General features: G+C 40.2%; 1 protein-coding gene and 1 long non-coding RNA gene across 2 annotated transcripts in view; one reads left to right on the forward strand and one right to left on the reverse strand.

Moving 5' to 3' along the window:
- Positions 1-15,644, forward strand: part of NOL8 (nucleolar protein 8) — a gene marked incomplete at its 5' end in the record, with an annotated part of 343,427 nt that overhangs the window by 199,318 nt on the left and 128,465 nt on the right. Inside the window, one exon of the mRNA XM_089684276.1 lies at positions 15,179-15,465. Coding sequence (XP_089540402.1) covers positions 15,179-15,465 — 287 coding nt within the window. The remainder of the gene's footprint in view (positions 1-15,178; positions 15,466-15,644) is intronic.
- LOC149456927 (uncharacterized) lies at positions 8,852-14,331 on the reverse strand. Its single transcript, XR_016313774.1, has 2 exons — positions 13,816-14,331; positions 8,852-9,677 (listed from the first exon to the last, which is right to left on the reverse strand). It is a non-coding gene; the product is annotated as an uncharacterized LOC149456927 (long non-coding RNA).

Here is a 15,644-nt window from a genome sequence, read left to right on the forward strand (position 1 = left end):
GTGCCAAGGAGGAGTGGCAGCAACATCTGGGCCAGTCAGGATGTCTGGAATCCATTGAGTCTGCCTACCCAAGATTGTGAGTGGTGTCTAGAGCGTTATCCCACGGTAACGAGAGAGCACCAGTCATTGAGGAGTTGCCAAATTAAAGTTCAGAGTTCAGTACTATGCTTGGAGTGGGGCATGGGATCTCTACTTGCCCTAGGTTCTGGAATATGGCTGGAATGTCTGGAAAGGCTGTAATGTCGCCCTGTAGCCACATAGGAGCAGTAGCCTGTGAGGATACAGCTGAGAGACAGCACACTCAACTGAAGCCAAAGTCAACTGCTACAGGACCTGGTAACACTGTTGCAGTTTATGACACTGATCCCAGTGAAGCAGGAGTGTGTCCGGCGGAAAAATCTGCTGAGTGTATAGACATGGACTTGCTGCAGTGTGCTACCATGAGTAGTGGGAAGACACAGGTTGAGGAACAACCTGCAGCAAGATTAAGGACTCAAAAAGACTTGGGGACTCTGTATGTGCCTCGTGTAATCCAACAGAGTGCTGGAAATGTTAATCTAGGGGTGACCAAAACAGTCTGTGTGCCAGGTTCCATAGTGACAGGTGCTGCAGAGTTGCCCAGGGAGACCTCCCAGGAGCCCGCAGTGATGGAGCAGAGAGTTTCCCAGGTCCACTATGGGGCTGCCCAAGTGTTGTGTAAAAGGCAGAGACCGCCCACAAGATCTATATCTAATGATGTTGAAATCTATACTGATGTTGATGTGTTCATTAACAATGATGAAAGGGAGATATCACCCTTAGCAACCAGAGGCAGAGCCACAGGGGTCTCCTTGTATTGGAACCAGAGATTGACCAGGACAGCACTGATACTGCCCTGCTGGGACAGGAGGAGTCTGCACCATGCTGTAATAATGTTTGGGAGCAGTCCATTCACTGTGTGTAACCCGGATGGTAAGGGGTTAAGTCAGCAGATCAAAGCAGAATGTATAAAATTGTGTACCAGGGCAAGCAGTCCAAAATGGTGTATTGTAGCCTGCCTCAATTGATTCATTATCTCAGTGTGATATGAGTAAAAGCATGTTGTTGCAATCTGATGTACATAGAACTGACAATTATACTGTTTGTGCTGCAGAGTCCTAGGTACCTCCTAGAGCAGGTGATTAGGTGCTGTGGAGCACCTATGATGGAAGCACAGTGGATCGGGACAGTTGGGCCAAACAATTGATAGCCATGCTAGACAAGGCTATGGTATGCAACAAGGGTGTGGACACAACTGCTGTGCCAGATGGGGATCACAGAGCAGCCGGTGGTTGAGGATGTAGCGGCTCCAGCTAAGGTTGTTTCCTGCAGTCAGGACAGGATAAGGATGCATGTATGGCAGGTGGGTTGTCCACAGCCCAACACCTGAATAGTGTCAAGATGACCAGGCAACTACTATTGACATGCGGAGGCTCATTGTTGTGTGGTGGAGGTTTCCCTAAGTGTCTCAAGCTGCAGTGAATGAGCCCATTCATGTCACTTATAAGGGAAAGATCCCTACAAAGATCTTGCGTATAGACCTAGGATGTCTTGAAGTAACTAATGTATTATTGGAAATGCTTGAAGTCATAAGAAAGCATTCGCTGCACACTTGGGTGTCTCCACCGCAGTTGGACGAGGTGGTACTGCGAAGTACATAGAACATACAAAGAACATAAGAACCTAAAAAACAAATATAAAAGTTAGTGCATGTAAGTTCAGAGGTTCAGAGTTGACAATTCCTGACAAGATGTCTCCAACTGAAGTAGGTATGCCCGATCAAATCTGGGATGTTCAAGAAGGAAGCGTAATTAAGTTTAGTCCTCTTCCGGAATCTCTGTTCGAGGGACCTGCTTGTTTTGTCTTGGTGCCGGTCGTCATCTTCGGGGAAGAGGTTCCCAGAGGGGAGTAAGGCGAGGAGATTTGCGGGGTGAGGTCTGCGAAGCCTGTAAACCATTGGAAGACTGCAGCATAAGTTGTAGCCTGGTGAGGACTTCTTGTGTGGAGAAAGCATAGGGGTGACCCTGGAAGGAAAAGTTTATTTGAATGGGAAGTTCCAGTGGTATTTGATGCATTGACTTTGTAGCGTCTGGATGAAAGGCTTCAGTTCTCTGTGTCTCTGAAGCATCTGCAGGGCGAGATCAGAAAATATTTGGTATTTGTGGGATTGAAAGGTCAAATCCCTCTTTGACCTGGCTGCTTGCATGACCGCTTCTTTAGTTTTTAAAAGGTAGGTTTGATAGTGATGTCTCCTGGAGGTATTTTTGGGTCCGGGGCTGTGTGGATTTTATCAAATTCTAATCTTTCGATTGGGTTCCAGGGAAGTGTTCCTGTAGCAACGCTGTGACTGTAGAGTCTAAGTCCTCTATTGATTCTGGAAGGCCTCTGATCCGAAAGTTGCCTCTCCTACTACGTTTCTACAAATCTTCGAGTTTCTGCAATTCTGTCGATATCTTGCTTGTGGTTGTTAATTACGAGAATGGCATCCTCTATTTTGTGTTCAAGATAGTCAATTCAGGACCCTATGTCCCTGATTTTGCATGTAATCTTAGTGGTAAGTTGTTCCGTTGCTGTGTTCAGTTTCTTTTGAAGAAGGAGTTTGAATTTCTCAAGTAGAGCTGGGTGCTGGATCGCTGTTTCTGTAGGTTCTTCGTTCTGTGCTACTGGGAGAAAGTCGTTAGATGAATCGCCTAATTAGGAGCCGGTTTCTTGGGAGAAACATGGATATTCAGGCGAAGGTTGAGGTGACCCCATTTTGGATTGAGATCTTTTGGTGGGATTGGTAGAAGCTTTAGTAGAGCTAGCTGCTGATTTGGCCAGCTTGGCCACATTAGCTAGGGAGTTCTTTCCCATGGTCCCCGTGGTAGGGTCTCCCCTCGGTGTACAGCGTGTAGTGGTGTTCGTAGCTATACGGTTATGCCTCCCCAGGACCTCTATGTATCACACGAGTGCGGAAAGGGTTTCAGTAGGCTGGGGTTTGTAGACCGCCAGGGAGTGATATAGATGAGGAGCAGGGGTCGAGGACGCTCCGCCACTGAATGGAAATATGGTGAGGGGTCCAAGAAGTAGCTGGGATAGCTGCTATGTCCCATTGGGGGTGGCAAATGTAAGCAAGAGGCCTAGAGGAGATGGTGGTTCCTTTTTTTTTTTTTCCTCCCTCAACTGCAACAAGTCCGTCTCGAGGGTGTCGGCCCTCCTTCCTGGGCCTTGAGCTCTGTGTGGCCTACTAGGCCCCAAAAATCAGGGAAGCCTAGGGTTAGAGTAGAGGCACTCACCGGGGGTGTAGAGCGGGGTCTTCCCACAGGGCGCCGATCCTCAATAATGGGCAATAGCAGGGACGCAGGTCAGGGAAAGGAGAGCACTCTTGTGCTGGGCAGGTGAAGTCCGTGAGGTGAAGGTGCCGGCTAAGGAGGCGTGCGCCGTCCGAGAAGATGGCAGCCACCATTTTCCTATGGGCCTGAAGCGGCTCCCTCTGGGATTAGAGCGGGTAGCTCCGTGATCCCCGCTTTCTGTGTGGACCTACCGGTCCTGTGGGGTGCCAGGGGTAGAGGGGAGGAGGATTCCGGCAGGCAGGCTTGTCTCTGGCCAGTCTGTGGTTGAGTGTCTGCCTGGAAGGTAAGGAGCGGCCATTATGCTCAGCTGCCAATAGCGCCCCCACCTCTTCTCTTTTTTTTTTTTTTTCTGGTTATTTTCTCAACTTGCATGGTCTTAGAGTTGGCTGTACTTTCCTGGAAGGAACCTTTCCTGGTTCTTCACCATGATAAGGTGGTTTTGAGGCCCGAGCCTACCTAAGGTGGTTTCTTTGTTCCACCTGAAACAGGACATTGTTAGTATCTTTTTGTCCTAATCATAAATGTCTTTCACTTTTTGAGTGTTTGAGCTGTTCATGTTTATCTGAAGTCTATGGCTTTGTTTTGACAGTCTGATTTCCTGTTTATGTTGCCCGAGACTCCTCATAAGGGTCAGGTTGCTTCTGAATTCACTACAAGGTAGATGTTTATTCCTCCGTTGACACCAATTTTGGGCATAATATCCTGCAGGCAGCTTTGTGCAGGGGTTTCCACCTCTTGAGTGTTCTTCCTGTTGCTGTGATGGCCAGTCATGTCAGTGCTTTGGGACATCCCAAGTATACCTGAATCTCAACTCTGTCCTGTGATGTATGACTAAGAAATTAGGATTTTTTATTTTTCCTGTAAAATCCTTTTCTTAGAGTACATCACAGGACAACAGAGATCCTTCTCCACTTGTCTGTTCCTTATTGCCTGCTACAAAACTGAGGTTTAGCTGCGTTTTTGGGGGCAGTATCCATTCACCTGAAGGTGGCACCATAAGGAGCCATGGGTATTAATGGCTCTTTGTAAAGATAAGGGTTCAGCGAGCACTTAAGTAAGAATAGCGGCTAGAACACTAAAAGGGAAACCATATAACCTTCTAAAATCATATAAAAAACATGTAGTGCAGCGCTATGAATAACATGATGCAGATGTCAAAAGATAAGACACAAAATAAATAAATTAAAATTGAATGCATAGAATGTTATATGAAAAATAGTCCGTGCGACAATATATAAGTGATGTATAACCCAACACTACAGTTGCAAGAAAAAGTATGTGAACCCCTTGGGATTACGTGGAGTTTTGCATGATCTGGGCATAAAATGTGCTCTGAATGTCATCTAAGTCACAACAATAGAAGAACACAGTCTGCTGAACATAATACTACACAAACATTAGATGTTGCCATGGTTTAATTGCACATAACATGTAAACATTCACAGTGCAGGGAGGAAAAAGTATGTGAGACCCTAGCTTAATGACTTCTCCCAGAGCTAATTGGAGCCAGGAGTGAGCCAACCTTGACTCCAATCAGTGTGATGATATTGGATGTGTTGCTGACAGCTGTCCTGCCCTTAAAAAACACACACCTGTTTTGGGTTTACTGGTTTCAAGAAGCACTGTCTGATGTGAACCATGCCTCGCAGAAAAGAGCTCTCAGAAGACCTACGATCAAGAATTGTCGACTTGCATGAAGCTGGAAAGGGTTACAAAAGTATCTCCAAAAGCCTTGATGTTCATGGGTCCACGGTAAGACAGACTGTCTACAAATGGAGAAAGTTTAGCACTGTTGCTACTCTCCCTAGGCATGGTCGTCCTGTAAAAATGACTGCAAGAGCACAGCGCAGAATGCTGCATGAGGTAAAGAAGAATCCCAGAGTGTCAGCTGAAGACCTACAGAAATCTCTGGCACATGCTAACATTTTTGTTGACACATCTACAATAAGGAAAACATTAAACAAGAATGGAGTACATGGGAGGACACCACGGAGGAAGCCATTGCTGTCCAAAAAGAATATTGCAGCACGTTTGAAGTTTGCAAAAGAGCACCTGGATGTTCCACAGCACTACTGGCAAAATATACTGTGGACAGATGAAACCAAGATTGAGTTGTTTGGCAAGAACACACAACACTATGTGTGGAGAAAAAAAGGCACAGCACACCAACATCTAAACCTCATCCCTACTGTAAAACATGGCGGAGGGAGCATCATGGTTTGGGGCTGCTTTGCTGCCTCAGGGCCTGGACGGATTGTTGTCATTGATGGGAAAATGAATTCCAGAGTTTATCAAGACATTTTGCAGGAAAACGTACGACCATCTGTCCGCCAACTGAAGCTCCGCAGAGGATGGGTGATGCAACAGGACAATGACCCAAAGCATACAAGTAATTCAACAAAACAATGGCTGCAACAGCACCGAATACGCCTTCTGGAGTGTCCCAGTCAGAGTCCTGACCTCAACCTGATTGAAATGCTGTGGCATGACCTTAAGAGTGCGATTCACACCAGACATCCCAAGAATATTGCTACACTGAAACAGTTTTGTGAAGAGGAGTGGTCCAAAATTACTCCAGATCGTTGTGCAGGTCTGATCTACAACTACAGGAAATGTTTGGTTGAGGTTATTGCTGCCAAAGGAGGGTCAACCAGTTATTAAGTCCAAAGGTTCACATACTTTTTCCTCCCTGCACTGTGAATGTTTACATGTTATGTGCAATTAAACCATGGCAACATCTAATGTTTGTGTAGTATTATGTTCAGCAGACTGTGTTCTTCTATTGTTGTGACTTAGATGACGTTCAGAGCACATTTTATGCCCAATTCATGCAAAACTCCACATAATCCCAAGAGGTTCACATACTTTTTCTTGCAACTGTATATACGATATAACAAATGTGTCAGTCAAAATAGTGCAGAAAGTGATGTTGGTATCAATATTCTGATAGGTGACTTCTCTGATCCCAGTGATGACTGTAATCCGGTCTTCTGCACACTCACCAGAGGCACAATATGAATGCGCATATGAATCAAATAAGCCCGAGGTCTCCTCTGTCCTGGGAAGGAAGCAGCCTGGAGTGGATAACCCCTTCTTAGGAATAAGGGCGATGGAGTAGTACTTCTAGAGGTCCCCTTAAGAGCTGCAGTGAGGGTCTGAAATAGGTATCTCTCCTCTGGGCCCGGGGACGGTCACCTTGGGTTCCTGGGGGATTAAGTGCTCGGTGCGAAGCAAAAAATGGTGCCCATAGTGTAGTATTTCACATTGAGATAAATTTATTAAATAGTAAAAATAAATGACCACACATTTAAAAGATACCCTATAGATCAGGAAAGGGTTGGTGTAAAAAATAATACAATCCTTTAAGGAGGGGCCCTGTAAACCACGACGTCACGCCGCCAGATCACGGAGGTCCGGCGGCCACCTTTGTAACCCAGCTGGTTAGTGTTCTGAGCAGTTTTTAAGCTGCATATATCCAACTGAGGATTGTATTATTTTTTACACCAACCCTTTCCTGATCTATAGGGTATCTTTTAAATGTGTGGTCATTTATTTTTACTATTTAATAAATTTATCTCAATGTGAAATACTACACTATGGGCACCATTTTTTGCTTGTATTCATAGCGCTGCACTACGTTTTTTTATATTAATGGCTCTTTATCCTAGGATGTAATCAAGAAAAGGATTTTACAGGTAAAACAAAAATCATAATTTTTTTGTTATGCCACTTGTGACAGAGGTGTAAGTGGGAACACATGCGGAGATCAGTGGAGCACACAAGGCTTTTATTGAGTGATTTGGAGGGTGCACAATAAGTATAGCAAGGGTCAAGTCCAGGGGGCACACAGCAGAAGGACAGACTCTGGCAGGCAAGGGTTCAGTCCAGGGGCACACAGCAGAAGGCAGCTCTGGCAGGCAAGGGTTAAGTCCAGGGGCACACAGCAGAAGGCAGGCAGACTCTGGCAGGCAATGGTTAAGTCCAGGGGGCACACAGCAGAAGGCAGACTGGCAGGCAATGGGTTAAGTCCAGGAACACAGCAGAAGGGCAGACTCTGGTAGGCAATGGTTAAGTCCAGGCACACAGCAGAAGGCAGGCTCTCCGTTCATCTGGCTTTGCTGTAGGATCTGGCCGCAGCTCAGACCTCTCACAGCACCCTGGGTTGCGAGCAGGGGAAGATGCCAGCCGCCCGGGTCCTGCTCTGGGCTTTTATCTCTGGAGAAGGATGCTCCCAGGTTGCTGGGCAATGGCCACCCTGGTGTTGGGTTGCCATGGCAACAAGGTCCACACCCTCACTTCAGCCGCGTACAGGGAGCGTGGCGTTTGTCTCTGGCGGGTGCAGGTACTTCGGGGCTGCGCTCTGCCCGCCGAGACGGGGAGGGTGCGCGAGGTGACAATTGGGTGGCCTGCACGTGGGAAATCCACATGCAGGCACAGTGGGGCAGCAGACTCCTTGGTGCCTGGCAAAGGAGATGTGTGGGGACCTCAAGCAGGAGGCAGCTCCCTGGCGCCCAGCACACCACTTTATGAGGGCTATGTGCGGGTGCAGGGGCATGCAATGGGGAAGAGAGGGAGCAGGGCAAGGGGGGGACCGTGACACTATTTGCTAGAAATGATGTGATATTTCACTGTAGTTGAACATAATTTCCACTGTTACTCGCTATATGCCATACACTGTACAACATACTGTTTACGCTGTACATAGCGTACTGTAAAATATCGTATTGTCTCGATATTTTATTAACTTGTATTGATGAGAAATGTTCAGATAGAAAGTCCTTCCACTTCTTGCATAAACTCAAAAAGATGATTTAATAATAATGTTGCATAAAATTAGAAATAAAATATTGGAATACAGAATGTTTAAATAATGTCCAAAAAATATAGTTAAGTTCTTGATAATGAGAGAGAGAGAGTGTGGTGTATCGCATCAAGGCTTCTAGCAAAGTGTGCCTCTCTGTCTTTGTTCTTCTCTTTTTTAGCAGTTTCAGCCCCCACCTTTTCCTAAAAATGGGCTGGTATACTTGTAGTTCTACAAAGATAATTGACACCAACAGATGTTTTAGAACAAAACCTCCAGTGTACTTCTCTTAAAGTCTGAGTAACTTTATCTCTTACATAGATGGGGGAAGGTATAGCTAATTGCTACCATATGTGGCTTGAATGTAGAGAAAAAAACCCAAGATATATATTCACATACTATATACACAGACTATGAAGTCTAATTACTTTTCCCAATCTAGAACAAATATAAATATAATAACTCAATTATTCTATTAAGTTCCAACTCATTCATGCATATGTTAGTACTGTTAATAAGAAGATATTAGGTTAAGGAAAGCTTCTAACATTTCCCTCTCAAAATTATCGATTTTATCGAATCTTGCTCATTTTCTTTATCTTAATCCATTTATACACATTCTTGTCACTTTCGTATCCATTCATGCATTTTTGGATCTTAAGATAATTGATCTGAACATATCTTTAATCTGATTCTATAATGGGAAAACAAATTATTTAATAAACCTTTTTGTTATGTATCACATAAAAATATTTTTACCTTTATTATTTTCCTTTCCTTTCACCAAATAATTCATCCCCTTAATAAATGTATAACTGTAACATTATAGTACAATACTTTAAAATATGTATGTCACTTAAAAAATAAATGTTTCATATTTTCCCTCCAAAATGTGTGTAGCACACAGTTCTATAATCCACTACATCTTTTCAAATTACCTTATCAACATTTAAACATAACATGTATATCAAAAGGTTTTTTCTTTAAAAAAAAAAAAAACATACATATAACAATGTAAAAAGCCTGTCTCAGTTTTTCTATATGTACCTTAGAAAAGCTTTTCTCTAACTTAATTAACAACAGATGTTCTGACTAATTAGAGTGACTCTGTTGTAACAAGGGTTTAACCCTTTCAGTTCTGAAAGTACACAGTGTATGATTGCAAATGTTCATGTGAAAAACTTATCTCATCTTAATATGGTAAACATATCATGTCAAAATAAAATGTACAAACAAAATAAACAATATATCTGATGAATGAATTATTTTATCAGTAGTCCAAAGTCAATTGTTTTATAAGTTCTTCCTCTATGAGATGCCTTGAGATGTCTTGTCTTCTTCTAGCGCTCTGTAAAGTTAAAATAACTTTATTGAACATAAAAAGAACAACAAAAACTATGATGAGTGAAATTATTGTTGCAAAGCTTCTTCCAGAATAAATTTCCTTCTTGGAAAATGTATTATCATCTGAAAGGTTTAGAAATATTTGAGTTTTCTTCCTTTAACAGTTACTCTTAGGTCATTTCCTGTAACAGAAATGCAGTATCATTATTTTGGCATTGCTAATTTTACATTGATTAATCCTCTTACATTATCTGTTAATATTACATATCACAATCACAAACCTTTCTAGTCATGACATGGAAGACTTATTTTCATTATAACATTTCTTATTGACTTTTAGTGTTCTATTTTAGAATGCGGGCACTTCCGCCTGATAGTACTAGGGTCGCTGGTTCAAATCCCAACCACGGCATCACCTGCCTGGAGTTTGCATGTTCTCCCTGTGCCTGCGTGGGTTTCCTCCGGTTTCTCCAGTTTCCTCCCACACTCCAAAGACATGTTGGTAGGTGAATTGACTCCTATCTAAATTGGCCCTAGTATGTGTATGTATGACTGTGAGTTAGGGACCTTAGATTGTACACCCCTTGAGGGTTAGGGACTGATGTGAATGTACAAAATATATGTAAAAAGCGCTGCGCAAATTGACGACGCTATATAAGTACTTGAAATAAACAAAAATAAATATAACAGGACTCTACATCTCCATTATTGGTCATGAATCAAAACCTTGGTTATCAACCCAGAGATGACAAAGGATTATGCCTTTGTTCTTATCTCTATAAAATTGGAAATATGCGTAACTGTTTTTTGTGTTGACTTCTTGTAGTGTAAGACTGATCTGCAGTAATACATACTGGTTCAAAACTTTTCTCACTTCTTATGTTGAAAACATGAGGTACAAACTTCTTACCTACAGCTGTACAAATACGTGTTGGTATGTTTTCCTGAAAATGTCTTTTTGTTACAACTATCTGAATGTTTGGATGACAGTTTTTTTTGTACCATATAGGATAATTTTCACGATAATTTTCTCTTGAACCATCTTCCTCTAGGAGTTTTAGTGATGAATCAGCTGTCTGTAATATGATCTTACTAGATCTCACAATGTTTTCCGTTACCTTGACTGCAAAGAAAACACTTAACAATTTTTTTATATGTGCATCAAAGTTTTTCTCCATATTTGTCAAAGTTCTTGAGAAGAAACCTATTATTTTCTGATTACCTTCTTTTAATTGTGGCAAAGTTGCTGAGATTGCATTATTGGAAACACTGGTTTCTAAAACTAAGGGAATTTTACTACAAAATTCAACAGTATTTAATGTAGTAGCATTCTGCAGATCTCTTTTCAACAGTTCAAAGGCTTTTTTCTCAGTTTTATCCCATTGATCAAATGCACCATCTTTTTGTATCAAATGATCAAATAATGATCTAGACTTTCCTGCAAAATTGGGTATAAAACCTTTACAATGATTTACTTCACTCAAAAACTGATGCAAAGCCTTGCGATTTGTTGGAATTGGATAAGCAGAAATAGTTCTAACTTTTTCTTGCAATAACTGTCTCTGTCTATGACTAATTTACATATGAAGGAATTCCACCTGTCTTTTCATCAACTGAACTTTTTCTGTGTTCAATTTCAATCCTGCTGGTTGTAACAACATAAATATCTCAGACAAAGAGTGATATGTTCAGTTATATTTTGTGTAGACAAGAGAAGCTTGGCTACATGCTGGACAATGCACTCTGGCCTAGAGAATTTAGATAATATTTTTCCCAAATACTCATGAACAATTCCATCACTCACATCCAAGCCTGGGACTTGCCTCGTGAATGTATACGTTTCTTTGTTGAAGCTAAAGGCAAGTTTATATTGACAACTCTTAGCTAATGGTACTGAAAAATGGCTATTGGCGATTTCAAGTACAGAGAATATTTTGGCCTTGGCATCCAGATGTGACATCATGTTACAATCAGGAACAATAGATTTGTTGTTTGTGATGCATTACTTCAATGTCCTGAAGTCAACTGATAAAGAATATGAATTATCAGCTTTGATAGGCCAAATACAATTATTCACCACTGATTGTACTTTCTTTAAAATTCCTTGCTGTAAAAACTCATCTACAATGGAAGAAATTGGATTAATTGATTCTAATGGCAATTTGTATTGAGTTTGAGGCTTAGGGTCTCTACCTTCAATGTCAACTTCAAAATCTTTAAGCAAACCTGCATCATTTTTGCTTTGACTCCAAAGATCTTTAGCAGATTGTTCAGAAATTATATTTTGATCTTTATGATCCAAAGATCTTTATGTGATCTACCCAATTGTCCCAAATCAAGATTGGTTCCTGTATGTGGCCATTTATGATCTGAAGACATGTCAGCAGTTGCTGTACAAATACTTCCAACATTACTGTACATGGAAGAAGCAATTAACGTTGATTTGGGCCTAGATGGATCTCTCCATAAAGTTGAAGTACATAAATCAATTATCAAATTGAGTTTACTAATCACATCAATGCCAAGAATGTTTTGTGCATCATGGCAATACCAGATGTCTATGTCCGTTTTCAAAAATCCTGGAATCTCAAAAGTCACATTAGAAACTTTCCTAGCAACTGAACTACATTTTCCACTAAAATCGAGTAAATTGCATTTTGGAGAATTGGCATTTACAGGTAATCTATGGTTAGTCAAACTGATTTGAGCTCCTAAATCTACTAAAAATTTTATGTTGCTGCCATTCAATACACACTGTGCATATGGCCTTCCACATTCATCCAATAAAATTGGAGCAACAAATTCTAACGGTAAAGAAGAAGAATTTTGATTTGATCCTGATCCTAATTTCGGCAATGGCAATAAACCATTCCTATTAATGACAACAGCACTGTTTACAATATTGTTTAAGCTGTTATTGACTTTCAGTGAACTGATCTCTATGACTTCTGAGGCATAAGGCAACTCAGACAGACTATTGTTGAAACATGGAGGAGCAGATTGTTCAGAAATTATATTTTGATCTTCTAATTCCAAAGTTTTTCTTTGTAAATCTAATTTATGATGAATACAATATCTTTTCAAATGACCAAATCGTTTACAATAGAAACAAATAGTATTTCCTGTCTGCTCTGAGACTCTCGTCGTGCCTGTGACGTGTTCATCACCATAATTAGGTGTGGCTAAGCACATGGTCTCTCTCTGTTCTCCATTTTGAACAATTAAACTTTCCTTCTTCTGATTATTTAGTTTAAGTTGCCTTCTAACTGTATCTATAACTTTGGCAGCTTGATCTAAATCATTTTGTCCACTAGCAATAATAAAAGCTGCTGGATCAAGATACTTGAATTTTTTAACAAAAGCATTTACCATAGGAGTCTCATTGTCTAAATTAAATATCATTTTGTATACTTTAGAAAATCTATTTTTAAAATCAAAAGGATCATCGTTAATCGTAGCTCTTAAGGAGTCTAAGATTTCCAAAGAAGGAGTTTCCTCTACAGTAGTAAATATCAATAATTGACGCAGTCTGTCTGATGCATTGCTATGCATTTCCTCATCATCCTCAATATATGGCGTTTTGATTAATCTACGTGCCATAACGCTGGGGAGCCATAAACAGAAGAGAAAATTTCTTTCCTTCTGATTTATTACTACAAAAATTTTCATAAACCTCCATGTTATGGAAAGCATCAGCTTTCTTATCATAGGCTGGCATATCCTTCAAAATTTTCATGAGCTGATCAAGGATTTTAAGATTAAGTTCTGCAGCTTTATCCCTTAATTTTCTCTTAAACATTTCTTCCTGATCTGCAGGATCTCCTTCTATAGACTGGATCTCTGGTACAAAAGATTTTTGTTTCTCTGCCTTAGTATTCACACAAATTCTTTTTACATCATTCTGCAGGTCAGATAACTGAATGTCTTTTGTTTGAATTGAACTTTGCAGATCATCTATTTGCTCAGTCAAAGTCTGGCAATTAGCACATACACTGCTCTGATCTTGCTTCATTACACAAGCAGCAGTCTTAGGAACATCAAAAATCATGGAGTTAAAAACATGTACTGTCCCCCACTATAATGTACAGCGCTGAGCAAACCTTTTTAGCGCTATATAAATACTGTATAATAATAATTACATTTCTAACTTTTTTGCTCAGTTTCTTAAAGGAAAACTTAGATTTTTCTATCTTCATATTAGCCTGTAAGCATTCATTATACATGTACCGCCAAAGTTCATCATCTTTAACAAATTTAGACAGATTTTTGAATTCTAAGTTACTCTCTCTAGATAATTCAGCAATAAAATCCATTACTTACCAATTAAGAAGGTCTTTCTTCACCGAATGCGTCTTTTCTCTCTTGGCGGGAAATGACATCACCAAGGAACAGCGTTTTCTTGCAATTGCGCAAAATTCTCACCAATTCTGCATTTAGGTTCTCGATTATGCCGACGATTCATCTGTTGAAGACTTTTACTTCGCCTGAAAGCTTGACTTGATATTTTGTTGACTTTGCAAACATCTTCCCTCTCATCAAGGTAGAAGGAGAAAAAAGTAAAAAATGATCAATATGCGGAAACGAATCGAACTGGTGGCTCGCCACTGTAAAATATCGTATTGTCTCGATATTTTATTAACTTGTATTGATGAGAAATGTTCAGATAGAAAGTCCTTCCACTTCTTGCATAAACTCAAAAAGATGATTTAATGATAATGTTGCATAAAATTAGAAATAAAATATTTGGAATACAGAATGTTTAAATGTCCAAAAAATATAGTTAAGTTCTTGATAATAAGATTGTATATATGTGTGTGTGTGTGTGTGTGTGGTGTATCGCATCAAGGCTTCTAGCAAAGTGTGCCTCTCTGTCTTTGTTCTTCTCTTTTTTAGCAGTTTCAGCCCCCACCGTTTCCTAAAACTGGGCTGGTATACTTGTAGTTCTACAAAGATAATTGACACCAACAGATGTTTTAGAACAAAACCTCCAGTGTACTTCTCTTAAAGTCTGAGTGTAACTTTTTATCTCTTACATAGATGGGGGAGGATGGGGGAAGGTATAGATAATTGCTACCATATGTGGCTTGAATGTAGAGAAAAAACCCAAGATATATATTCACATACTATATACACAGACTATGAAGTCTAATTACTTTTCCCAATCTAGAACAAATATAAATATAATAACTCAATTATTATATTAAGATCCAACTCATTCATACATATGTTAGTACTGTTAATAAGAAGATATTAGATATTAGGTTAAGGAAAGCTTCTAACATGTACTGAAAACCTCCATACTCTCTTTACACTGTTGTATATATTACATGGTATTGTCTGTCATATTTTATACTTGTTCTAGGCAAACTGTTCATATGCAAAGCAAATGTATTAATGAGTTGCTGGTTTATGTCTCTTTTTAATATACAGTAATTGAACAAATTTTAATGGTAGTCCCATGTATGCCAGACAGGGTCTCTTATTCTGTCCACTGAGTGTATAACCTTCAGCATAGGCACTTCTGTAGCTCTCAGTTAAAGGAAATTCAGAGATTGATAATACTTTATGCTTTCTGGGTATTTTACACGTATGTACTTGTCTAATCAAATATTTCAATTTTTTGGAAAAATAAAATTCAGTAAAGAGTCCTTTGTGATTTAAGTTGCATCTTTTTTGTCCCTAGCAAATCCAAGAGAATGAAAAAGCGATTAGAAGCAGAAAAGCTACCAGAGGTCTCCAATGAAATCTTTCATGAGATAATCATGGATTTCAGAGAGGTGTTTGGCACCTCAAAGACTCAAAAAACAAAGAAGTCAGAGATAACATGGGACCAAGAGCTGGAGAAGAATGGAACCCATAAAACCAGGTCAAGTGAGCTTTTTAGCCTACAAAACAAGAACACAGAGGACCCTGTAGAATTCACATTTTCATTTTTTGGGAATACCACTGAAGAGAGTACATCTAATTGTGGTAAGAACACTGTAATTATAGTTCTGAAAATTTCTTGTATTGTAGGGCCATGTCAGAAGGGCAATTTTGTAGCACATTTTTATCACTACTACAAATTGCTAATGACAGCGATTAACAGTGATTTGTAGCTAGTAATTTAAGAACTGTAGCTGCTAGACATTTGTCGCAGAGAAGCTAAA

The sequence above is a fragment of the Staurois parvus genome, unplaced genomic scaffold (genome assembly GCF_062004578.1).
Source record: "Staurois parvus isolate SC_StPar_1 unplaced genomic scaffold, SC_StPar_1.0 ptg000341l, whole genome shotgun sequence".
In the NCBI taxonomy this organism is placed as follows: Eukaryota; Metazoa; Chordata; class Amphibia; order Anura; family Ranidae; genus Staurois; species Staurois parvus.